Source organism: Haemorhous mexicanus, chromosome 16, assembly GCF_027477595.1.
Source record: "Haemorhous mexicanus isolate bHaeMex1 chromosome 16, bHaeMex1.pri, whole genome shotgun sequence".
Lineage (NCBI taxonomy): Eukaryota > Metazoa > Chordata > Aves > Passeriformes > Fringillidae > Haemorhous > Haemorhous mexicanus.
The window spans coordinates 5,734,404-5,759,711 of record NC_082356.1 but is presented as its reverse complement, the minus strand read 5'-3'; the positions used below and the strand labels follow the sequence as shown (position 1 = coordinate 5,759,711).

Sequence of the window (25,308 nt, the reverse complement as noted above, 5' to 3'; positions counted from 1 at the left end):
TTCCAGTTTTGTTGAGGCACTGTCTCCCTCTGTGACATCATCCCTTGGAGATGGCGTCTGGATTGCCCAAGAAGACACCACCACCTCGTCTTTTGCTGAGGGAAAGGCTGAAGCCAAACACTGTGAGTGGCCACTGGGGCTGTGTTAAGGCTGGCACCTGCCCTGGTGTCCCTGCTCTCCCTGGCCCTGTTGTCCAGCAGCGCTGTGAAGCTGCAGAGCCCCTCCCCAGCCCTCTGTGCCGTGCTCCTGTTGCTGGGGGCTGTCCTGGTGCAGCAGGGAACACTGTGGGATGCTTCAGTTGTGTCTTGCCTGGCTGTGCCAGTGGAGCCAAGTGAAACCAATGTACAGCTGAAGCCCTGAGCAGGTGTTCTGTCCCTTTCCCTTTGCCACAGGAATTCCTTCTGTCAGACTGGGCACTCACCTGTGCTGCTCTGACCATCCTGCCCTTGGCCACCCGGGCATGTGGGGGAGGGAAAGCTCAAATTCTGCCCAAAGCCTTGAGAGCCATGGCTGTTCCCAGCTGGAAGAGCTTCCAAAGCAGCTGTTCTCTCCCAGCTCCTGTGGGCACAGATCTAGCCCTGCAGGCAGCACTGGAGCCAAGGCCACAAAGGTCCCTTGCTGTCTGGAGCTCTCTTGGCTGAAGATGCCCCAGTGCTGAGGCTCTGTCAAGGAGATCCCTCTGTTTTCTTCTGTGGAGGGCTCTGTTAGCCCAGACAGAGAAAGCAATTTAACAGGGAGAACCAAAACCTGGACACATTCCTGTGCACCTCCCTCTTGGTACAGCTTTGTTTTCTTGCATCTGTTGGACTCAGCCAGCAGCGATATCTCCTTGCTGTGAGTTCTGAGTGTTGTGCAGGGATGGAGTTCAGGCAGTTCTGAGAGCTCCTCCCCATTTTCTGGAAAGGTCACTGCCTCAATCCAAGGAAATGTAAGAGGAAACAAATGCCCAAAGAGCAGAAATCCCCAACCATGTCCCATCCAATCCCAGAGAAGCCAATAGGACAGAGCCATGTGGCTGGAGTGTGTGTGTTGCACTCTGTATTATTAATTTACTGATGCTAAGGATTTCAGCAGGAAACTTCCAGGGCTCCCAGGACTGTCCTAGTGGCTGTGATCACAAGTTATTCACCAGTGCCACTTGTTCAAGAAAAGCCTCTCTGAACAAGCCATCTCTGAGGCTCTAGCTGGTGTATTTTTGCCTTTCAGCTGCTTCCCTCAAAGTTCCAGAGGGAGAAGATTCCCAGCAGGAAGAAGGAGGCCAGCACTGGGGGGAGTATTCTGCCCAGAACTGGCCCATTTCCAGACAGGAGTGAGACTCGTCCAAAGGTAGCCTTTTCCTGCTCTTTTCCTTTCTGTTGAACAGGAAGTTTGAAGGGGGTGTGTGCTTGTGACAGGCTTGCCTCCAGCAAAACACCTCAGTGTCCAGGTGCTGTTGTCATTGCACACTGCTGGGAGGGGTGGACTGGGAGTCCTGATGTGCACAGAGCAACACAAATAACCTCTGCTGAAGCTGCTGGGCTGTGCTGAAGTGTAGCTGCCATTGCTAATGGGGGAAGGCTGGGGACACAAAGGCACAACATTGCCATTTGCCATTCTCCTGCTGAGAGAGCCTCCTCTAGCTTTGGTGTGGTCACTATCAAATGCTTGGGGTCACAGGATTCCCTCCAGAGTGGCAGTGTTGGCCTTTGAAGGCCAAGGATGTGCAGGAATTACTTCAGATTTAGCAAAACAAATTGCATTCCTGCTTTGGGCTGGAAGAATGTGTTGGACCCTTACAGGGTGTTAGATTATGCAGGCCGCCAGATGTGCAGGGGACTGGCCCTGGGCAGAGAGCAATGGATGTGCTTTATCAGGATCAGTGCCTACTTAGAGGTGTGTTTAAAGCTGCTTTTCTGGCAGGATGGGCTCAGTAGAAAGCACAGTCCAAAGGGGTAGGTGACCAAGGTGGGCTGTTGAGCAGGAAATTGGCAGCAGGAGACATGGAACAAAGTGGTTAAGGATTGTCCTGGAGAGGGGCATTGGAACCACCTCAGGGAAGGGCACAACTAAGGGACAGTGTGCTGCAGCCATTCCCTTCAGCAGAGTGTGTCTGCTGTGAAGTCCCATAGGAGACCTGCTTTTGACCTCCTCTGGTCCTGTGCTCTTCTTCTGATGTTTAAGGTCTAGAGCAAAAAAGATATTTGCAGTTGTGTGGGCCTGGGTTTCCCTGTCTCAGAATAAAGGACATCCCAGAATTTTTTCCCATGGAGTCTCCTGTAAATCCATGGGTTTGACTTACTCCATGAATGCTCAGTCAGTGCCCCAGAGCTCTGTGACCACATGGGCACAGGGCTGTGCTTAAGGGAAGTGCTGCCTGGCATTGTGGAGAAAGAAACCTGGAGAAATAGATGCCAAAAGAGCAGCTTGGCCTGAGCCTGCTCTGTGTGGCCCAGCAGCTCTGGATCACTCAGAGCAGAGGTGGGTGAGCCACTGTTTGCCCAGTGTGGGCTGGGCAGACGTGCTCGCCCAGAGTCTGTACTTCCCTGGGGATCAGTGGAAGATTCTCCTTCATGAACCTTCCTCCCAGCAGCTGAAGCTCTCCCTGCTCTCTCTCGCCTCTCCAGCTGCCGTCAGCTGCCCCGAAACAGAGCTGGTTTGGGGTTTCCCCACCAGAGTTGGTATTTCAGAACTTCGTCGCTCGGGAGGTCTCTGAGATGGAGCTGTCTCTCATTAATAAGGACAAGGTAAGTGCTGGCAGCCGGAGCTTTAACACTGTGCTGGAAGAGGAGAGTGCTGTCATTCCCTGGGTGTACAGCAAAGCAAGTTGTCTGCTGCAGCACATGCAGAAGAAAATGTCTCAGCACCTTGTTCTGCAAGATGCTGGAAATCTTCCTGTGCTGGGAATTGTCCCCTGATTTTGGCCATGCATTGATGGTGTCTATCCCAAAGGAGTTTCCTTCTCTTGCAAGCTCTGGATTGAGAGGAATGTTGAGGGCTGTACAGTTCTTTCCTGCTCTCCTGCTTTGCCTTGAGTCTGTCCCACACCCTGTGTCTCCTTGGTTAATCTTGGCTCCTGATAGGAATCTCTGCCTCTCTCAGCCAGTTTGGCTCCCTTTGTGCAGCTCACAGTCACAGCTCAGGGGCTGAGTCTTCTGCACTTTGTGCTGGAATCACTTCTCATCAATGGCATTGGCACTGCAGGAGACGTGTTCTGAAAGAGCCCTGCAATCAGGCTGATGGAGCAGAAGCAGTGAGAGGCCTTTAGGTGCCACTTCAGGCTCCTGCTCAGCTTCATCCAGCTCTGCTCAGCTTTTCCAAAAGGAACACGGTGCTCTGCTTTCCCTTTGGAGAACCAGAGCGCATCCAAAGCCATGTGCTCCTGGAGGTTTCCAGCTTCACTTGAAGAAATTTGGATTGTTTTGCATTTTGCCAAGAGAGCTAAGAGGGGAAAAAGTTGAAAAATGTCAGCAGTTGTGTTCCAGTGTAAAGAGGAAAACTTGAGACCACTGGAATTTCAGTCAGGGAAAGATTTTCTCAAGGGGGGCTTGTGCCAAGTGTGGGCTGGTGGGAGGAGACAGGAGGGAGTTCAAATCATCTGGTTTAGACTTTTGGAGAGCATTTTGGTGCTCAGGGGTTGATGCTCTCAGTGTGCCAGAAAATGCATGTTTGCTGTGTCTGTGAATGCCAGAGGGCAGAACCTGGCCTGCTGGCTGCAGGCAGGAATGCCCAGCAGCCCAGCCTGCCTGCACAGGCAGCAAGAAGGCCTGGAGAGCCAAGACTGGCTTTTCATCCTGGAACCACACTGTCAGTCAGTGCTGGTCATGTTTCTCCAGGCAGAAAAGGCCTTTGAAGCCCACAGTCAACAGGCACAGCCTGTCTGTGTTTCTGTCACTTTGGGCAAGCTGATTGCTCTCATGGAATTATGATTCTTCCTTGCTGCTTTACTGCCCATTGCAATTCTCTTTGCCATCTCCTTGTTTTAGGGATTGTCTTGCTGGGTTCCTTCCCTGTTTTGCTTTTCAGGTTTGCTTTTCTTCCCAGTAAGGCCACAGGGCTTGGTCTCCTCTCTTGCTGCTCTGCCTGCCTGACTGTATCCCCACAACATCCTTACCCAAAGCTAGATTTGCTAGAAGGGAATTTCTTCCTTCCCCCAGGACAATGTGCTGGTTTGCTTTCAGGGAGCACATTCCCCTCTGGAACATGACAACTGCATGGCTGTGTGGAGGCAGAAGCCAGCAGGTTTTTTGGCCTTGTTGAATAGGCAGATGACTTGGTTCAGGTGCTCTGTCTCCATCCTCCTGGTGCTGACCTGCTCAGCCCTTCCTTGCCAGCAGGCACTGCCCTACTGGCCATGGCCAAAATGCTGGAGGCAGACAGAAGGGATTCCAGTTCACCCTTGTGAAGGATGTGCCTGTGCCTGCAGAGCTGAAAGTGCTTTGGGAAGGGGCCAAGGAGGGATGTCAGCAGGGCACGGACAGGTCTCCTCTGGTCCTGTTGGCACAAGTGGCACAATGATCATTTGGTGTCTTTGCTGCAGATTCCTTGGCTGGTGAAGGTATCCATGGAGAGCTGCCCTTATTTCCAGCTGGCGTGCCCCAGGGATGTGTACCATGTGGTGCCAGCAGGCGCCTCTGCCCCTGTGCGCATCCGCTTCAGCCCCGCCGAGAACAAGGTGAGAGTGGAGGAGCCAAAGCACAGAATGATCTGCACAGCCATTGTTTTCCCTGCACTCTGGCTCCAGCCCATTGCATGCTGTGAGCTTGGCTTCAGGCCATGGGCAGGCAGCCTGCAGCCAGTCACACCTTGGCCCGTGCTGGCAGGCACTGCAGCCAGGCCTGACAGGCTCTGCTTCCCCTCCTTGCACACCCCTGAGCATTCCCAGGGGAAGATGCAGAGGGAACAGGATGGAAATGACAGAGGGCTGTTGATAGATGTTGGGCCATCTCTAGGTCTAGGGGAAGGGGTTTCATGATGATGGAAAACACCAGAGGAACCAAGAGGTCAGAGAGCTTTCCTCCTTGCTGACTGGCACCAGCTTCCCTGCCTGCCCCTGGGCTGGAGCAAAGACGGTGCTTTTTCACCCCCTCTGCTCTCCAGCCTTGCAGCTGTGCTGTCCCAGAGCACAAGTGAGCATGGTCCAGCTGCAGGGCCAGGGCAGAGGATGTGCTGTGCCCGTGAGCCCGGCCTGGCACAGGCACACTGGGCTCTGGGTGCCCTTGGTCAGCAGGAGGTTGCTGAGCTGCAGGGGACTGGGACACCTGCCTGAAGGAGCTCGTGCAGGGCAGGTACAAGCTGCAGGCAGAGCTGTGAGCCCAGGGCTTGTGGCAGTGACACTGCTGGGGCTCTGTCTTCATGCCTGTCCCTGTGCTTGCTCTGTCAGCTGGCACCCATCCCGTGCCAAAGGTGCTTTTGTGGGGAGGTTTGAACAGCAGTGCTGAGGCCCTGGCAAGTCTGATCTCAGTGCTGGGATCTGGAGGGTTCATGTTCTGGTCTGGAGGCTTGTTGTTAGGGAAGGGTTTAGGACATGGCATGGAAGGGAGGAAACCTTGCAGAGAAACAAAGAGAGGCCCTTTCCAACAGCATCCTGCTACCTCTTGGCACTGTTCTTCTCCTGGCTTGGTAGGAGAGGCAAAGTTAGAGAGGAGTTCTGAGCCAACTGATGTTTCTACAGCAGGCCAGAGGTGCAGGATCTCTTTGGGTGCAGCTGTTTTCTCATCTTCCTTTTGCTGCTTAGAGCCAGTTGAAGACTTTGTCCTATTCTCAGACAGTTGGAATATAGAAACCTAGAGGAATGTCCTGTGTTCCCAAGCACCATGTTCTTTAGAATGAACTTAGGAATTGTTTAACAATCATTAAAATTTAGAGTAAAATTGTGGTGGCCTAGGGTATGGGTATGACCTAGTGATACAAGAGCTGAATGCCACAGAGATAGGTTTTGCAAAAGTGCCCCAGTGCCTTTAAAATGTGACATATTAGTAGAACTTAGTGCTCATTTTAGGGTGCAATAGGTAAATCTATGCCCTTGGAGCATCAATTTACCTATTGCACCCTAAAATGAACAATAAGTTTTTCTTCTGCCATGGGGATGGCACTAAATGCCCTGTGCTGAGGCAGTTTCTTTTCCTGCAGGATTATTGCCACCAGCTGGTCTGCATGACTGCAAGGGAAAGGATCGTTGTGCCAATTCGGGCCATTGGTGCCCGAGCTGTCCTGGACTTCCCTGCCCAGCTGGATTTCTCCAAGTGTGCAGTCCAGGGCAGCACCCAGAAGACTCTGCTGGTGCGCAATGTCGGTACCCAGGCAGCTCGTTACCAGCTGAGCACCCAGAGGTGAGGCAGCTCATCTGTCCTTGTGCAAAACACCTTTGGGGGACAGCAGAGCTGGGAAAGAGCAGCAAAAGGAACCAGAGCATTGCAGCTGCTGCCCTGCAGCCTGGCTGGAAGGGAGCAGGATGGATGGCATCAGCTCTTGCTTTCTGTGGCCTTGGAGCTTTCTCTGTCCCAGATTTGCTGGAGGCTGCTGGAACATGTTGGTAGCTGGCTTGCACCCTCCTGAGCACAAGCAGCTCCTGAAATGCTTCCTCAGCACTGTCAGCCAAATAGACCCATTCCCTGAGAGGCCACAGGCACGTGGCTTTCCAGTGGTCCTGGAGGGGACCTCTGGCAATCATCTGAGCAAACACACTGCTCAAAGCAAGAGCAGAGTCTGGGGACTGCAAGGTGCCATTGGGAGATCTGGACCTGGCTTTAGATGCCATAGAAGGGAACAAACATATCAATGGACCTAGCTAAAAAGCAGAAGAAAACAACGTGTTTTTCAAGAAAACCCCCTCCGTCCCTTATCTTTTCTGCCTGTCAGTTGCAGTAGTGATTCATTGAGAGGATGGATCTAACAGGGTGAGAAGTGTCTTAAGGAGCAGCTCACAATGAACAGAGAAAAGGCCAAAACTGAGCTTGCCAGCCCCATCTCTTGGCAGTGGTTTTCATTTGGTTATTACAGTGTCAGGGATGTCTCCTGCACAGCTCTTCTATCTGTGGGCTCAGGGAACAGCTTAGTGCTGTTGGCTGAAATTCAGAGGAGTTGAGAGATGACTGCTACAGCAGGAACAGAAGAGTCTGGTGGGTCCAGCCCAGGGTGGGATGTAGCAGGTGAAGGGGCTGAATTGCACTCAGTTTTTCTGGCCTGAAACTGAGTCCTGGACTTGGCTGGATCCTCTTCTCCTGATAATTTGAAAAAAAGAAGACACCTTCTTTCTCAGGCAAGCCCTGAAGTCACCTCCAGGAATGTTCTTCCCATCCTGCCATCTGAGGGCAGGAGCATGTAACATGGGGCAGGAGTGGGAAGGGAATGGAATGGAAGGGAGTGCTGAAGCCTGGCCAGGGATTCCCCTAACTGGCAACTTCTCTGTTCTGATGAAATTTCTGGCAAAAGACTAAGGGAAGAATCCTGTGCCTTGCCCCCAGCAGGCACTGATCCCCCGAGCCCCAGCAGAGAGCTGCAGCAGGGCTGGCATCAGCCCCGGGGCAGATGCAGGAGCACGTGCACTGATCTGGCTCTGGGGCTGCTGGGGCCTTGTCTTTCCTCCCCTCCCTCCAAAGTCTCACGTCCAGCCCATAAACATTGCTGGCCCAAGGCTTCTCCACCATCCAGCAGTGATGTTCTCCCCAGTGGCAATGGGAACAGCTCAGCCCATCATTGCAGCAAGAGGTCCTTCATGAGCAGAACCTGAAGCAAGTTCATCAGCTGTCACTGCTGACATGAGCAAAGCTCAGCTTGCCAGATGTTCCCTTTGTTTTTGTGTGTGATGCATTCATCACCAAAGTCCCCAGAAGACACTTTGAAGTGACAGATTGACCAGCAGCAAAGCACCAAGGCCAGGAACTTTTGTTTGCTCAGTGGGGCTGTAGAAGAGCACAAAGCCCAGCAGCTGCTGGGCAGAAGCACTTCTCCCCTGGGCTGTCCCTGAGCATCAAAGCACAGAGTCTTGTGTTTGTCAGGCAAGAGCTCTTTACCTGGTGATCAATGCTGATTGCTCCTGGTAAATCCAAAGTGCACCAACACAGTTGCATAATTATTTCCAACACATTGCACAGAGTTTGTCTGGTGGGCCAAGCAAGCAGTTACCAGCCTGCATGACAACCCAGAGTCCCAGACTGCATTGCTGGTAAATACACAGAAACCTCCTGTTCTGTTTCCTTGATGTGCTCCTGCTGATGGTGCTTCATTGAGCTGGGATTGGACCCTTCAGACTGTAAATGGCATCCTCCTTTTGGGTCTTGTTTCCAGGTCACTGTATTGCTCTAATCTGCAGTTGCACTCTTTCAGAGTTTTGATTGCTCCTTTTCTTAGAAAAGGAAGCTCTCATTGAAATGCTGATAAAATGTGTCTTTTTGGCTAAATCAGGATGTTTTCAATGGAAAAGAAACCAAAGAACCACACTGCAACAGTAACTATTCCTTGGTCTTCAGGGAATAGTTCCTTCTCCCTGTCTGATTGCTAGGCTGTAATCTGCCAGGACAGGGAGTGCCCTAACGTTTGCATCTCCTGAGATGAGGTTCATAGGCAGCAGGAAAAGAGAAATTCCTGAGGCAGTCAGTGTCAAGTTGTCATGCAGATAGCTCTGAACCCTCTCTGTGCTCTTCAGAAACCATTCTCTGATGGGATTGGTGGCAGTGGGACCCTTGAGCCTCATTGCAGAGAGCTGGATGCAGAGTATGGGGGAGCTGAGGTCATTTTAGCCCCAGGATCTGGTGAGGGCTGGATCTCCTCAGCAGTGGCTCAGTGGCTGTTTCTGATGCTGTCTGTTCTGGCTGTCTTCTGCTGCCTGTGCTTGGTTTGCTCCCTGCTTGCCCCAGGGAGCTGCAGTGAGCTGCAGTGCAGAAGGAATGTCCTGGCCAGGTGTCCCCCCAGCCCTGCTCCCTCTCTCTGTGTTGCAGTCCTTTCTCCGTGGTGCCGGCCACAGGAGCTCTGGGCGCTGGTGACACCGTGCAGGTGACAGTGGGATTTCACCCGCGGGCCAGCGGTGACCATTGGGGCTCCCTGGCAGTGAGCTGCAGCACAGGTGAGTGCTGGGCCCTGCACGGGCACAGGACAGTTCTGCACCATGGCTCCCTGCTGTCCCATCCCCTGCATTCCCTCCAGAGGTACCTCCCCTGCTCAGCTTCACCCCAAAGCAAACTGAGAACTCCTTGGTCTTTAGGGGCTTGAGAAAGTGAATCCCCTCTAACAGGCAGAGATTTTGGACTCCTGTTGTGCTGGGAGTTGCTGAGTGGAGGAAAGAGGATCCCTGATTCTCCACTCCCATGTGGCTATGCCTGGCTGAAGTTTTATTTGATTCCTGGGCAGTGCTGCAGGTGAGGTCTCCATCAGACTCTCTCCAATGCAGTGGATTTCTTGCACACCTCTGTCCCATGTGTGTCTTCTCCCCTGGCTTGCCACAGACCCTTTTTCTCTGTGGCCCTTACACATAGATGTAGTTTCTGTCTAACAACATTTTCAGGTGCTCTAGTTCTTTTTTTTGTGACAAACCCAAACAAATTTTTCCCTGTCCCCATTTCCCAGGCTGTTCCTGCTGTTGCAAACCTCTCACATCTGTCTCCCATTTGATTTCTAGACTGAGGAATCCCATTCTGTCTTAATGGAGAAGGTGCTCTGTACTTACTCATCTTTCCTTTGTCCCTTTTTTATTTCATTTGCAATGCTCCAGCTTGGTTTTTCAGATCAGAACAATATCAAATATTTCAAGACTGATGAGGCTTTGGCTTTGGCCAGGGAGATGATGATGATGATGATGATGATGATTTTCATGGTGTTCATTTTGCAGTGGTTTGTCACATTGCAGAGCCAGGCTGGTTGTGTTTCCTCCCCTGTGTCCCCTCCTGCTGGGGGCTGTCACTTCACTTGTTCCTCTGGGCCTCCTTTTGCTGCCCACCTGCCCCCAGGCATATTTGCTGGTCAGCAACAAGGGATCCAAGGGATCAGGAGAGACAGAGTCTGGTGGGATGCCCAGGGAGAGTCTGGGCAAGGCAGGACTGAGCAGGGCTCCTCAGCCCTGTCACCTGAAGGACTTGGATGCAGAAATCCTGGTGATCTGAGTGGGTCACCAGAGCACATGGACCAATCTCCCTGTCCATACTGTCACCTTGGGGCCAAATCTCCACAAACACCCTCAGAAATAAGGTGTTTAAGGAGCTGCTCAGGACATCCCCACATTCTACACACAGAGCTGTCAGGATGGGATAAATGGACTGATCCACAGAACTCCTCATTCAGCTCAAAACTGTGACACTTTCTTCTGTGCCCTGTGGTTTGCTCCGTTCCTTGTGCTTCCATCAGGCAGTGAGCTGAGCAAAGACTCCCCTTTGCTTTGTTCCAGGGGAAGAAATTATCCACACAAAGCTCCACGGAGAAGCTGTGGATGTCAACGTTGGGCTGAGCACAAGTTCCGTGGAGCTTGACAAGACTTTCATCACCATGTCAAGCCACAGAACTGTGTTCATTGAGAACAGGAGTAACATCACAGCCCACTTCCAGTGGAAGGCTTTTCCTAGTGAGGAAGAAGAGAATGAAGAGAAGAGGAGGTTGGTTTGAAAGATGCATTTCAGTGAGATCCATGGCCCAAGAGTGAAACTAATGTTTGGCCTCAGGGGGGTGTTGGTGCTTTTGAAGGGTTTAGGCCAAGCAAACCATCCCTGGCACTGAGGTGTGTGTCCCTGGCCTTCAGGAGCTCAGCACTCAGTATTCCAGTTCCATTGATACTCCAGCCAGGGATGGCATTTTGGGAAGGAAAGGTTGATTGCAATGACTGGATTTCCTCAGGTTCTCATTGGGCTCTTGTCTCTCTAATCTTCTTCCTACATGACCTGGCAACATCCCTAAACATTTCCTGAATTGCCAGCCCCTCTTTCCAAAGGTGATACACCCTCTTCTTTCCCATAGTTCCTTCAAAAGCATGGTCCAGGAGAAGATGGCAAAGGTGCCAGAAGACCCCATGCTGTTCTCCCATGACATTTTTTCCATCGAGCCAATGGTAAGTGATAGCTGAGAACCTCATTTTCCTCCTCCTCCTCCTCTTCTACTTGCTCCTCCCAAGCACCCTGCCCCCGTCCCCCTTCCCCCGGCTGCAGTCACTGGGCAGATCCTCAGCTGGCCCCGTGTGGTGGGAGGGAGGACATGGAGTTTCTGGAGTGGCTGCAGAGCTCCCTGCTCAAAGCATTTGTGCCCTGCAGGCTCAAGGCAGGGCTGGGAGCCTGACAAAGCCGAGCTCTGCTGCCAGGCTCGAGCTGCTCAAGGCACTGTGTGCGTGTCCCTGCAGTGTCACAGGGAGCAGTTATTGCAGGCAGGGGCTCCCCCAACACATGGGGTTCAGCAGAGGCTGTTGGAGCACTGCCAGCTCACACACTGACCTGAAGCTTGCCACGGTTCCCTGGCAAAAGGAGGTCAAATTCAGCCCAAGGGTAATGCCAGAAATGCCAATCCCCTCCTGTAAGCATGCCTTGCACTATTTCTGAGTCTGCCTTCCAGTGTCATCTGTGAGCCTGGACACCAGGGTGCAAGGTTGAAATGGGCCTTTGGAGTTCTCCTGCACACAGGGACACAAAACCTTTTCCTTTTCTGGTGATGCAAGCAAACTGCCACGTGCTCCCATCAAGCCGAGCCCTGGTTCTGAGTGCTGGCATTGTGAGAGATGATGAGTACCTGGTGTGTGCACAGTGCAAAATCCCTTCTCATCTTGGAGTAAAGCCCAGAATAATCCCAACCTCTGCTTTCTTTCAAAACAGCTTAACTAATATTTGCATTTCAAGGAAGGGAATCATGTTCTCTTCTTGATCACTCCTATGGCCCATCTAAGGCCAAGAGCCACCAGTGCACAGGGGCAGTTGCATCCCACTGTGGCTGCCAGCAGCATGATGTGAGCAAGAGCTTGTGTCAGAGCAGCAGGAATCTTGTGGAGAGTGGGAGCTGATCAGCTGAGCATTAAGAGCTTCCAGCGCTGGGTTGAGCTGGGTTTGGAGGGTTTCCTTGGCTCCTTGGGTGGTTCACTCATCACTGATGCTCTAAACAAAGGCTTACAGGAGTGTGGTTGCAAACAAGCAGTGTGAAGTGTGCAGAGCAATGTTTTGCTGTCTCTCTCTGTTGTAGGAGGGAGAAATCGAGCCGAATTGTTCAGCTGAAATCAAGGTGACCTTCAAACCCCTGGAAGCACTGGAGTATGGAAGTGTGGCTTACTGCAGCATCTCAGGTGCAGCTCCTTTGCCCTGCTTCTCTGCCCCTCAGTGAAGCCATGGTGCAAGCCTGAGCCCACTGGGCTCCCATGGAACTGCTGGGAAGAGTCCCTGGTCAGCAGGGACACCTCCCCCTAGACCAGGAAGCTCCAAGCCCCATCCAGCCTGGCTTGGAGCACTTGCAGGGCTGGAACCTCCACAGCTTCCCTGGGGAACCTGCTCCAATCACTCACAGTAAAAAATTCCTTCCCTGATATCTAACCTCAATTTCCTTTCTTTCAATTTCTACCCATTACTCTTTGGCCTGCCACTCCAGGACACCAGAGATGTTTTAAACTCAGCAAAGTGGTGGCTCAAATTGGAAAGCAGCCTGAGGAATGGGTTAGAAATTAGAAGTCAGCCCCAAGGGATATCTCCTGAGGGGAGAGAAGGGTCCAGATCTTCTCCTGCAGCATCAGGAGCTGGTTGCATCCAGCTCATTCAGGCACTAGCACTGAGGCAGCCTGGAAAATGCAGTGTAACAGAGGGAATGATTGCACTGCAATGGACATCTCTCCCCAGGCCGTGAGAGCAGGCTGCCCCTGCAGCTCCGAGGGGAAGGCCAAGGACCCTTGGTTGAACTCAGCTCTCAGACTCTGGACCTTGGGAACGTTTTTGTCAACACCCCCCACGTCTATGAGGTGAGCAGCAGGACTTGGGATGGATCCTGATGGCTCCTGAGGCAGCAGCAAGCATGCTGGAGCTGTGGAATTCCTGCCACCCTGGGCACTTGTGAGCAGGGAATATTTGATGTCCTGCTCAAATCTGGGGGGGGTCAGGAAGGTGTGTCTGTTGTTCCTGAAGCCCCAGTCCCTGCTTTTGGGCAGCCTTCCTTAGGGATCAGCTGGGAGGCTTCCTGCACTACAACCCCTTGGCCCATGAACCCAGCACTGGCTCCAAAAGCTGCATGTTCAGAGGCTTTTGTGGCAGTGCAGACACAAGGTTCCTTTGGCCTGGGCTCTGCAGAAGCAGCTGACACAAACTGGCTGCCTTTGAGCTTCAGCCCACTGCAACAGCTTCCAGGCAAGTGTCTCCTGCTGATTGCTGCAAGGCACAGGAAAGCCTTGGGAGTTCTCTCCCTTGCTGACCAGTCCCTCAGCACACTTCAGCCTTGGTGCATCTCTGGCTCTAGAAAGAGAAAAGTGTCCCTGGGAATAAAGCAAAGCATTTTTCTACCTATTTGCCTCCCGCACAATAGTATCAAGCTTGCCAAAAAAACCCATGAGAGATCAACTGAAGGGGTAGAAAGTGAGGCACTGCATCATGCCAGACATTTTCAAAAGCTTGGCTGGGGAAGAGAAAGACACCCTGAGTTTTCTTACCAAAAGATGGTGCTATCTGTACATTTTGATGCTGATGCCTCATTCCCAATGTATTGTTTTCATGGTGTGGGGAAAGGTGAATGAGCAGATGGTGCTGGTGGAACTGTGCTAACTGGGGCAGCAGCAGCTCTGGGGTGATTCCCTACACAGCTGCAGTCAGCCCATGTTGCTCTCAGGGCCAGCTCTCAGTGAGCTTGGTGATGCTGAGCAGAGGTGCACAGCTCTGTGTCCATGGGATCACCCCAGGGTGAGTGCAGTTCTGTGGAGTTACCTCTGCTCTGCAGGAAAACCCAAAGGCAGAACTTGTCCTGTTGTATCTTTTGACTTCTGCCACTCAGCAGCACAAAGCATCTTCTGCCTTTTCTGGCTGTTCTTGGCATCATGAGACAATAACTCCCAAGAAGGGAAGGTTCCACATGTATTTCCACTTTGCTTTCTTGCTGCTGCAGGTGAAACTGATGAACCAAGGAGCTCTTGATGCTCCCTTCACCTGTATCCCTTCAGCCACCAAGGTGGGCTCCTGCTTCAAGTTTGCACCCGAGGAGGGCATCATTGCAGCAGGAGGGAGCCAGACTGTGCAGATCTCCTTCAGTGCCACCGTGTTGGGCAGCTTTGAGGAAGAGTTCCAGCTCAGAGTGGCTGGATCTCCTATGCCTGCCATCCTGACCATCAAGTAAGGACCCTAGGAGCTGGGTGGGCACATCTGTAGCTGTCTCTGGGACATCCCCCACCTACCTCATGTTGGGCTGGAGCAGAGAAAAAAGGTGTTTCCTGAGGTCTGAATCTGTGCTCTGATGCTGGCACTGCTTTAGTGTGAGGATGCCTCCTGCCCTTGGTGGTGCCTGGGAGCTGGAATGACTCCTCCCTGCAGAGATCTCCCTGTGCCTTGGGCCATGGCAGGCAGTGGGATGGATCAGCCTTGGGCAGCAGCTGCTCTGGGATGTCCCACCTGAATGGGCCAGCCTGGCTGATTCTGCAGCAGCAGCAGTGTTTGTAAAAACTTGTGTTAATAATCCATTGCAGGTGGGCAGCAGCAGCCTCAGCTCACCTCTGCCAGCCCTGCTGGGGGGGACAAGCTGTGCTCCCAGCTGCTGTGCACAGAGTGCTCTGGTGCCTCCTTGGCACAGCCAGGAAAGGGCTGAGGTGGGAGTCAGGGAACTGCAGCAGGAACTGTCCCAAGGACTTGGGCATCCTCCCGTGGGCTGGGGCCACGGCAAGAGATAATCCTGGCCCAGCACAGGGGAGAAGGGCTGATCACAGGGGAGGCAGAGCTCAGTCCTCAGCACCACAGCAGCGTGAGGCCTTGTCCCTGCCAGGCTGAGCCATGTGCTGCTGGGATAATGTAGTGGGAGCAGGAGAGCTGATGCTGGCTGCTCTGCAGCTTTGGAGCTGGGCTGCTGCTGTTGGCAGGCACTGGCTCAAGGCAGTAAAGAAATGGAAGCAATCTGCACTGGATTACACCAATAAGATAAGGGAGAGGGATAAAAAAGAGCAAGGAAGTTCTTACCTAGCAAGAGAAAAGTGGCAAGTAGGTGTGCCCACAGTGGAGAAACAATGATGCTGGCTTTGTTTTTGGAGGAAAAGTGCTGCTTTTGTGTTTTGGAAGTCAAGAGGGAACCTTTCACCATCAAAGAATTGATTCTCCTTTGTGCCTCCCCCAAAGTGGTCATGGATGTTTCTGCATAAGCAGCTTTCTCCTTGGGCAAGGGCAGGTGTCTCTTGTTGAGATGTGCAGAGCAGAGCCAGGGGCAGTCCTGTGAACACAACACAAGGCCCAGGTCACTGCTCCTTGAGTTTGAACCAAAAGGCAGAGTGGGCATTGATTGGCATCAACCATGAAATCAACTGGTGAGTGTTGTGCAGCTTCAAGTGCTGATTTCAGTGGATATTGGTGACTTTTGGAGTCTGTCTGCTGAGTTCAAGGACAGCTGAGGTGCTGTGCTGGATTCAGGACACCCTGGTTTGGTTGCTGAAGCTGTTGCTCTTGGCTGTGCCAGCTGGTGCGCTGCTGACAAGCTGCTTCTTTCCTCTAGGATCCATCTGTCCCCTGGCTAGAACTGTTGCTGCTCCTTTCAGAGGATGTTTGGGAATGGCCTGGATTGATGTCTCAGAATTCTGTCTGTAATGATTGTGTGGGTCAAACTCTGCTGAGAAAGCTCCTCCATGGGAACAGCAGTTCCAGCTAAGAAGGAGCAAAGCAGGGAACCTGTGGCTGCAAGGGCTGCTTACAGAAGTGTGTGGGGACACCTTTATGTCTATCCCCTTGCAGATGGGGAAACTGAGGCACAGAGCCATGTCTGGGTGTGTGTTCAGGGTCCTTCATGGGACCACCAACAACCTGGAGGCTTCTCCTGCCTGCCCTGTGCCCAGAGCCCATCAGTGGCTGTTGGCTGCTGGCCACTTGGCTTTAGCTGCCTCCTGTGCACGGGGCCCTGTGCTGAGCACATGGGGCTGTGTTGGTTGGAAACCCAGGGTGCCCTGAGCCCAGGTTTTGTGCCCGCGAGCCAGGACAGCCAGACCTTTGCAATTCCTTTAACCGAGCCATTTCCTCCTCTGTCCTCGCCCTCCAGGGGCAGCGTCAGTGCACTGAGTTTACACTTCGACCTCCCTGAGCTCGACTTCGGGGACATCTCCTTTGGTGAGTGTTCCCTGGGCTGGGACACAGCCTCAGGGATCTGTGCCTTCCAACAGAACAGCATCCCTCACTCACGCTCTGCCCCAGCAGCCTCTCCAGGCTGTGAACTGCAGGGCTGCTGCTGCCTCAGGTGGCATTTTGCCATTGGGAGATCCAACAGAAGCAAGGAATATAAAGTCAGTGTTTTCTGGTGTCTCTGTGCTGCTTTAAAAGACAGATGTCTGTCAAGGAAGGTGGGAATCTTCCTGCAATGGAAAGATGAGCCCATCCCTCCAAATAATTCTACCTTTGAAATGAGAGGGCTCCCAGGCAAAACTATGGGAAAAGGAATAACAGTTCTTTCCTAGACTCGATCAGGAGAGCACAGATAAGAAGGCAAGAACAGACGTTTCCCAGGCGCCAAGTCCCGTTTTTCCCCTTGAGTGGAGTTCGGGTCCCAGCAGGAGGAGCTGTGGGATCCGGCAGGGCAGTGATCCCCTCCCAGCCGGTGCAGGGAGGGAAGGAGGGAAGGGAAGGGAGGAAGGAAGGAAATGCTCCTTTTGCAAACTGCCAAAGGGCAGGGGGATGCCGGCAGTGCGGAGCAGCAGCAGGAAGGAGCAGGGCAGGCAGGCAGGGTCGATGGCAGCGCTGAGCTGCAGCCAGGGCAGTCCCGGGGCCAAGCACACAACCTCCCGCAGCAGCAGCGGCCGAGCTTCGATCCCCGAGCGGGAGGAAGGGAAGCTCCGCTCCCTGCCCGAGCTCAGCTCCGACTGCACAGCCGCCCCCAGTATCACGCCCGAAATCCCAAAAAACCCCGAAGGGAAAAGCCCAGCCCCAGGGCCAAAACACCCCAAAACCCCTCTGCCCCTTCCCAGACCAAGGGCAACATTCACTGCCAAGCCTAAACCTAGAACAATGAAGTTCCTGAACTTTGGAAGGAAACTCATTGCCTTTCCTGAGCTGCTTCTTCCCCAGCCTGCATCGGCATGGAGGCACTTGTCAAGTTGCCTTGTGAAGAAATGAAACAAGCAAGGCAACAGATGGAAATATGGTTCTGAACCAGGAGATTGATCCTGCTGAATCCAATTTCATTCCTAAGGTCTCTCCAGCTGAAGGCAGCTGTTGTATCTTTGCTTCTTTGTAACTGTTGACTGTTGTCTGCATGTGCTGAGCTCAGTCTCATTTGAGGTTTTGACATCTGGGTTTGTCCTTTTTGTGCCTGTCCTGCCTCCCTGCTGGAGTCACTGCTGGAGCTGGCAGTGGTCACTTGGATGGGCCCAGAGAAGCTCTAGGCTGCACCTGCAGTCCCCATCTGTGTTCCAGGGACTGTTGGTGAGCAGGCCTGGGGAGAAGTCTCCTCCCCACAGAGCTGGCCAGCCCAACCAGCTGTGCCCTGCAGAGCAGGTTGTGGCTGCTCTGCGGGCTCTGCAGGACATCCCCACCATGAGTGGCTGTATCTCTGGCTTTCCAGGATGGAAAGCAAATCTCAGAGCTAAAGTGGGCTAAACCCTTGCAGGCAGCAATCCCAGTGAGCAGCATGGCTGTGATGTCCCTGTTTGTTGGGTGAGGTGGGACCTGATTCCTAATTGCTAATCTCAAAGCAAGGCTTGGGTGTGCCCCCAGCTGAGTGGGCTCTGAGCTGTCCCGTGCTCAGTCTGTTTGGCCCAAACCAAGAGATGCCTCAAGGATGCTGCAGAGAGAAGCTGCATTAGGGTGCTTTGCACCACGTTCTAGTTCCTGATTCCATCCTCACTTTCTTTTGCTGTAGCTTCTTCTCAATGACGACTCACTGTTTATATCTCTTGAAAACAGTGGGAGTGTTGGCAGGCTTCCCAGGGAATTTGACAGCTTGAATTCTCAGAGTAAATGCTGGGTCTGGGTGCACACCCATCACTGAGAGATAAGTGGTGCTGGTTTGGGGCAGGTGAGGGAGCTCCTCCCCATCCCAAAGAGAGAAGCTTGCAGTGTTGAGCAGGGCTAGGAGTGAGCATTTTCAGGGCTGCAGTCTGGAATCTGGAAACTGTGTCAAAGGGAACTAAGTGACGATTAATTCCTCACGCACCTTCTCGGTGAGCTGTAGTTCAGATAATAAAGAGCTGAACTCCAATCCCACTTTGGTCCTGCCAGGATATTCACCCCAGGATCATGCCATCATGGGTGCCTGACTGGATATTTGTGTCCTTTGCCAGGCTTTCCCTACACCCAGCGCTGTCGCCTCACCAACAGCTCCGCGGTGCCGCTGACGTTCCAGCTCCGCATGTCGGACGATGGCACGCAGCCGGCTGTTGACAGCGTGGATCAGATCCGCAGGCACAGCGACCCAGCCTGGAGGAAGGGAATCCATTTCTATGTTGAGCCCAGGGAGTTCACCATGAATCCCAGCCGAGGGACCATCCTCCCCCAGGGACACCAGGACATCGAGGTACAGCCAGAGTCCAGCCACAGATGCTGCAGCACCAGGGCTGAAGCTGCGCTGGAGTGTGGGAGGGCTTTAGCTCTGGTGCCAGCTTTGAGCATGGTGGGAGGGAGAGATCTGCACTGCTGGGAGGCCTCTGCTAGCTGGCTTACTCGGGATGTTCCTCCAGGAGCACTGTTTGGTTTCCAAAATCATCTGCTGAGGTCACATACCTTATGGTCAAGGCCTGAAGCCATTCTTGTGTTTTTGAGAGCGATTGATTTGATTGCAAGTGGGCAGAGCAAGGATGATGGCAGAAGGTGGCTGTTAGAGAGATGTCATTGTATAAAGCAGTTAGCTTTTCTTCTTGGTCTCATTTCCCCCCTCCTGGGGAGCAGAATGATTTGTGTTCACTGCAGGAATCTCTAGAGAGGACAGAAAACTTTGCAGCCATGTGTAGTGGTTCAAATTTATTTTATTGATTTCTTCTTAAGTGGTTTGTTCTGTTGTACCCCCATGTTTTCCCCGAGTTGGTTTACCCCTGGGTTTCACCCTCCCTCAAAGCTGTCCCTCATGCCATTCCTTGCCCCTTTTTCCAGCTCTTTCCCTGCCTTTCAAGGCAACCCACCCCCTTTTGTTCCCCAACCTTCTTTGCCAATTTGACCTCAAGCCAATCCCTGTCTGCAACACCCCTTTGGAATTCCCTTATTCCTGGAGGCCCCATTGGCCCTTGTGAGCTATCCTCTCCACCCTCCTACCCCAAGTGGCCCCAGATGTACACTTGATGTAATCCCCTCCCTGCTCCCCTGAGGATTCCCTCTTGGTTTGCTGTTTGTACCCCCCCCGATTTGTGTCTGTACAAAAGCCGTTTCACAGGAGTGCCCAGGGCTCTTTTGCCTCTGATCCCCTTGCTTGGAATAAACCCTTCCTTGTGGAACTTCAAGACAGGGAGCCTCCTCCTTTCTTCTCTGCCTGCTCCCTGTCGTGGCTTGTCTCTTGCACCATAGAGCAAGTGGCTCTGAGGGTTCTGCCTCTGGTAAGTGCCCACCCTGAGGCAGTTCCCCACTCCTGGCATGGGGCCAGAGTTCTGAGAGCCAGCCCGGGCTCCGGGTCCCACGGCAGCCATGAAGTGCCCAGCACCTGCTGGGCCACACTTTGCCCTCAGCTTGCTGCTGTAAAGCTGAACTCATTTTGTTCAAGTCAGATTTCCTCTGCATGGATGTCATTGTAGTCAGATGAGAAATTGGACCCCTAATTTGAATTCAGTATTGCAAAGAGCTTTAGTCTAATGTTTGAATGTAGCTGACCTATGCCCTGATAGCAAGGTGTGTTTAACAAATCTGGTATTGCCAGAAGGCTTTTGTTCCTCTGAGACTGTGCTCTACACATGGAGCTGTAGAAGAATGAAGGCCAAATCCTCCTCAAGAACTGGAGGATATCACACATGGGTAATGAGGTTTTGTAAGGAAGAATTTCCTGTTCTTCTCTTCCACCAGGTGACCCTGTGTTCCAACACGGTGATGGAGTTCCGCCGGAGGATGCTGGTGGATGTGGAGGGCATTGGCAAGGGAGTGACAAAACTGTTCATCACAGCCAGGTACCAGCCCTTGCCTGGCCTCCCCCAGGCACTGCCTTGCACAGGCTTTGCTGGCTGCAGCTGCCAAGGAGAAGTGCTGCTTAATGGCCTCATGTTGTGCCAGCTGGACATGAGAACAGCAGGGCTTGGGCAGCAGCCTGTGGTGAAAAGCAGCCCTGCTCACAGCCCAGCACGGTCCTGGGCCCTCTTCTAAAAGGACCAGGAATGATATCATTTCTTGGCCTGGGTTTTGGTGCTTGAGGTGGAACAAATTTCCCGAGGGCCTCCTCTCCTTCTTGCTGCAAGAGGTGGAGTTGTGCTGGTTGTGACCAGCGTGCATTGGTTTGGGCCACAGCAAGCAGTCTGCTGAGAGTCAGGCTCTGCTTCTGTTCATGAGGGCACCTGGCAGGGGGGAAGTGGCTCCCAGCAAGAGTGGCGAGGGCAGGGTCTTAGGAGGGGAAAGCAGCCCTGGATGTGGCAGCTCAGTCCAGTTTTTCTCCTTCCCTCTCCTTCCCATTTGAGCTCGTGGATCACTGGGACTGTGACAGGAGTCCTTGCAAGGCTTCTTGGGCAAAGGCGGGGCTGAGGCAGCTGTGGCACAAAGTGCTCTGCCTGGGGCACTTGGCAGCCTCTGGGTGCTGCCTCAGGGTTTGCCCCTCCTTGACAAGACCTGTTTGAGTGGGAAGAGGCAGAAGGCAATTTATCCCTGTAGGGCTGTTAAATGTCCATTTGACAGTGACCAATGTGTTCTGCTGCATTGCACAATCTTTGGGGGTAAACGTTCTCCATTCTCTCAGTATCTCTGATTCCCCTGGGGTCATCTCTTTGCCCAGATGTCTCGTTCCTGAGCTCCAAGTGTCCCCCTATGTGCTCCAGTACGATGAGTGCCACCTGAAGGTGCCGTATGAGAAGAAGCTCGTCATTAGGAATCCCAGCCACCTCCCTGGCTGCTACGGGCTTATTCCCCAGGTTTGGCATCACATCCACCTCCTCCTGTCAAATATTATTGAGGAGATTATTAGGGGAAAAAAAGGGTTTAGATAAGACTTTGCTGCTTTCTATTCAGTCTTAAAGATCGTCTGAGAACAGGATCCTACCCGAATGTAAACTTGAGGAGGCAGTGTAAGCTGCTGAGGGAACAGTTGATGTTCTAGTCTTCAGAGTGTTTTCTTGTGGGAGATCTTAGAGGGTTGTGAAAAGCTGCTGCATCCAGAGACACCATTGCCTGTGCTGGCAGCCTCCTTGCAGGATCCCCTGGGAGTGCTAAGCCTCCAATTCTTGCATCTTGTTTGTGCCTTTTACCTTTGTCCTGGGGAGTTTTAAACGTGTGTGTAAGTTGCTGTTGCGGTGGATGTTAAGGAGTCTAAAGTTTCTTGAGAGGTGCCTCTGAAGCTGCATTTCATTCTGTCCCTTCCAGAAACGCAAGGAGGACTCTGCTGTGTTCTACTCCAGCCCCCAGCCCTGTGGGATTGTCCAGCCCCAGAGCACAGCAGAGATCCCAGTTGTGGTGGAGGTGCAGGCGCTGGGCGAGCATCGCACCAACGTTCTCATCGGCGTGTTCGGGGATGAGAGAAACCCCCTGGTGAGGGCAAGGGGAGCTGTGTGCCTGTGGGCAACTGCTCCTGGCAGGGGCACAGGGACAGGGATTCTTCTGGGGAAAACAGGCACAGGCTGCTGTGGAGAAGGACAGGAGGGATGGGTGGCACAAACAGTTCGTGCCTTAGAGGTGGGAATCTCAGTGTCTGACACAGAATGGAGTTGGGCTAAGCTGGGATCCAGGGTCATTTTAGTTCATTGTTCTTTAAAATGCTGTTCACTTTGGAAACATCTGGTTTAAATGCCATCTCTCTGAGCACAAAAGAGGAGGTCGGAAGACTTCTAAGAACCTTGAGCTTTCTATAAAAGAAAGGAAAGCTGGCATTTGAAGTGTGGATGCAAAGATTGAAACTTATCTTAAGACATATGGAAATGGTGATGCCAAATTCCCTGGATGGCAGCAAACATCTGAACCTGGGCCATTGTGGCACTGCCTGTAAATCAGTGAACAGGAAGGACAGGCAGTGCAGGCTGTGCCAGGGAGCCTGAAGTTTGACAAAACAGTTGCTTTCAACTCTCAGGCTGCTTCCCTTAAAGAGGAGGGTTTCTGCCCACCAGAAGAACCAGTTGTTTAACTGTCAGCATGGTCTTAACTAGAGATTTCTGGCAAATCTTTTACCTTTGGGCCAATAATTTGTACTTTGAAAGGTTCTCTTACCTTAATCCTTTTCAATTTGGAGGTGAACATGTAATTTTCTTTTTCCCCAAAAGCCCAGCATTTCAGCTGGAGAGTGCTAGGTGTCCCTAAAGAAATAACGTGAGCGGGGTTGAGCTGTTGAAGGTTTTTTAGGTTTCCCTGTTGTAGTTTGGTTTGGGTTTTTTTAAAAATCTTTCTTGCTTGCTTCCTGGCACAGAGAGCACAATTACGGAGCTCAGGACGGCTGGCAGAAACCTCCCCAAGCCCAAGGGTGACAGAGCTTGGCAGGATCCCAGCACCACAGCCTGTGTATGTATGGATGGGGAATGTGACCTGAGTCACCTGGGAGTGCTGGAAAATGTCAACCAAGGCCCCAGCAGTGTCAGGGGAACATTCCTGATAAATCCCTGGTGGAGCTGCAGAGTTTCTGGCCTTGGGCACTGGGGGGGGCTGTGCTGGCTGGGCACTGGCTGGGTCTGCCCCTGGGTCTGCCTCAGATCTCCCCTTTTTGCTTGCCTTCTCTGTCCTTTCCTCTCCCACTGTGCTTTTGGCATCCCCACAAGGTGTTCATGCCTGTCCTCTGGAGCTGCTCAGTGCAAGCAGTTGCAGCTGCTGCAGCAGCTCAGTGTCATCCCCGGGCTGCCTTTAGAGCAGAGCTGCTCCAGCCTGGATTGGGAAGGGCTGGATCAAACCATTTCTCAGTTCAAGGTGCCAGCACCCAGCCAGGGGCTGCATCCTGACCAGAAGCTGCTGGTGCAGGTGTCCCTCCCTCCCACTGCAGGTCCCTGTTCATAGTTCTCTTATTTTCCAGAGATGAGCTTCACCCACCTAAGTTCAAGCCCCAACCACCCAAGGAGCAGAGAACCAGCTTGGACTCCTCAGCATCTCGATGGCGGAACTTCAAGATCAGAAGGGAGGAGCCAGTCCCAGCCCTGAGAGAAGTGCAGGATCTTGCCCAGTCTTCAGGAGCAGAGGTAGATTTTCTTGTCCACCCAGTGCTTGTGTTGCCTCCCCAGCCTGCCAGCACCAAGTCATGCTCGTGCTGACCTCCCTTTTTGCTGCCCTGCTGTCCTGTGCCCTGGCAGTGGGCTGGGCAGCAGGGCCAGTGGCTGGACATGGGGTGAGTGGGAGGGAGAAAGAGGAGAGTTTTCCTTGGAGAAGCTGACTCAGATCCTACAGGCCTGTGCTGAGTGTGGGATGTTTTGCCTTGTTTCCTTCCCAATGTAAGATGAGACTTTTATCTGCATCATCATGCTCAGAGCTCCAGCTTCCTTCCCAGAGCAAGCTGGGATGAGTCCTGATCTCCATGGAGCCTCTTCCCAAGCCAGCCAGACTCCCTGTGTGCAGGGCTCTGCTTTCACCCCAGAGCTGCTGTTGCACTGCTGGCCCTGAAGCTCTCTTACAAAGGGAGACTTTGCAGAGTGGCTGTCTCTTCCTCCCAGCACAGAAAATGGCTTGTTTTTCAGGTGCCAGCACAAACTCCTGAAAACCCTCCCCTCCCACGGGGCTTGGAGGGATTCAGGTGCTCCCTGGACGTAGTGCACACTCCCCTGGAAGGCAAGAGGGAATCTGTCTCACTTGCCCATTGTCAGTGTGGCCAGCAGGGCTGGAGCTCCCAGTGCCACTGGGGGCCCTCAGCATTGGCCACAGAGGGGCCTCCCCTCCCTCCAGGCCCAGCACAAAGTGCTGCTGAAGCAGCTGCTTGTTGGAGAGGCCGTGCAGGACACAGTGTGGGGCTGCCCAAGGACGCTGTGCAGCACCTGTGGAGGGCACTGCTCCCCCTGGAACTCCTCAGGTGGTCCATAGGAAATTTTTGCAGGAGCTTTTGCTGTAGCACCTTGAGAAAGCAGCATTTCAATCAGAGAGAGAGGGGAAGAGCCTCAGGAGTCAGATGAGCTGGGCTGGACTCCTTCCCTCAGCTGCAAGAGCTTTCACTCTGAGTCTTCTCTAAAAGCAGGAAGTTTTTAAACTTTTTCAAGGCAAGTTGTGCATCAGAGAGAATTTCTACTGCCAGGAGACATCCCAGTTCCCTTTCATGTAATGTACTAATTAATGCATTGACCCGTGAGCATGGGAGAAGATTTTCCCCATGGTCCCTGCCCTGGTCAGTGGCATGGATGCAGGATGAGGTGAGGGTGATTCTGGCAGTGTTTGGAGAATAGGCCCCTCCAGGTCCAGCTGCACTTTGCTCCAAGATGCTCTTCTGCATCCATTTCCATGCTCAACACCTCAATCTCTCCTGTCTTCCATCCAGGCTTTCAGTATCCTGCCACTCTCAGGTGTGCTGCAGCCAGGACAGAGCCAGCAGGTCTCCTCCACCTTCTCTGGCCACCTCAGCAGCACCTCCAATGTCACCGAGCTGTGCCACGTGGAGGGAGGCCCCACCTGTGAGGTGCTGGTGACTGGGGAGGCCTCAGGTGTCAGCTCCTCCCTGAGCCCCCGGGAGATCAACTGTGGCTCTCAGGCACCTCTCAGGGACAGGTGAGTGAGCCTTGCATGGGTTACTGCTCTGCCATGGGTTCTTGTCCCTGCAGGGCTTCCCTGCTCCAAGGACTCTGAGCTCAGAGGTGCTGCATAGCAAAGGCCAGAAGCAGCACAGGGATGGCCACTCTGAGCTCCCTGGCTCCCAAGAGAGGAAGGACCTTCTTCTGTTGAGACAGAACATCATCTGCTCTATTGGAGTGCTGAGCCCTCCTGGCTTAGCTGCTGCCTGCAGGGAGCTGGGCTCTGGGCTTGCCTTGGCACTGCCTCTGGAGGTGTCTTGAAGTCCATGGTGTTGAGTGGCATCTTCTTCATCATCTCCCTTCTTCACCAAAGCAGTGGGATTGTGGGATGGGCAGGCATGGGGCACAGACCAAACCTTGCTTTGGGTCCTGCTCCTGCCCCAGATGAAGTCCTTGCAATGCTGATCTGCCAGGTTCTCCTT

General features: G+C 53.0%; 1 protein-coding gene across 1 annotated transcript; it reads left to right on the top strand.

The window, feature by feature from the left end:
* Positions 1-50: 50 nt before the first annotated feature.
* On the top strand, positions 51-23,428 carry LOC132334611 (hydrocephalus-inducing protein-like). Its single transcript, XM_059860715.1, has 14 exons — positions 51-122; positions 2,604-2,723; positions 4,517-4,651; positions 6,109-6,308; positions 8,916-9,024; positions 12,121-12,220; positions 12,765-12,883; positions 14,014-14,237; positions 16,135-16,202; positions 18,368-18,600; positions 20,070-20,170; positions 20,983-21,118; positions 21,627-21,731; positions 23,399-23,428. Exons 1-14 carry the CDS (start codon positions 51-53, stop codon positions 23,426-23,428), a joined length of 1,752 nt encoding a protein of 583 aa, XP_059716698.1.
* The last annotated feature ends 1,880 nt before the right edge of the window (positions 23,429-25,308 follow it).

Coding starts and splice junctions, on each gene's coding strand:
- LOC132334611 (XM_059860715.1), top strand. CDS start 51: ATGGCGTCTGGATTGCCCAAGAAGACACCACCACCTCGTCTTTTGCTG. Junction 9,025..12,120: donor ACCATTGGGGCTCCCTGGCA/GTGAGCTGCAGC, acceptor TCTCTGTTGTAG/GAGGGAGAAATCGAGCCGAA. Junction 12,221..12,764: donor GGCTTACTGCAGCATCTCAG/GTGCAGCTCCTT, acceptor ATCTCTCCCCAG/GCCGTGAGAGCAGGCTGCCC.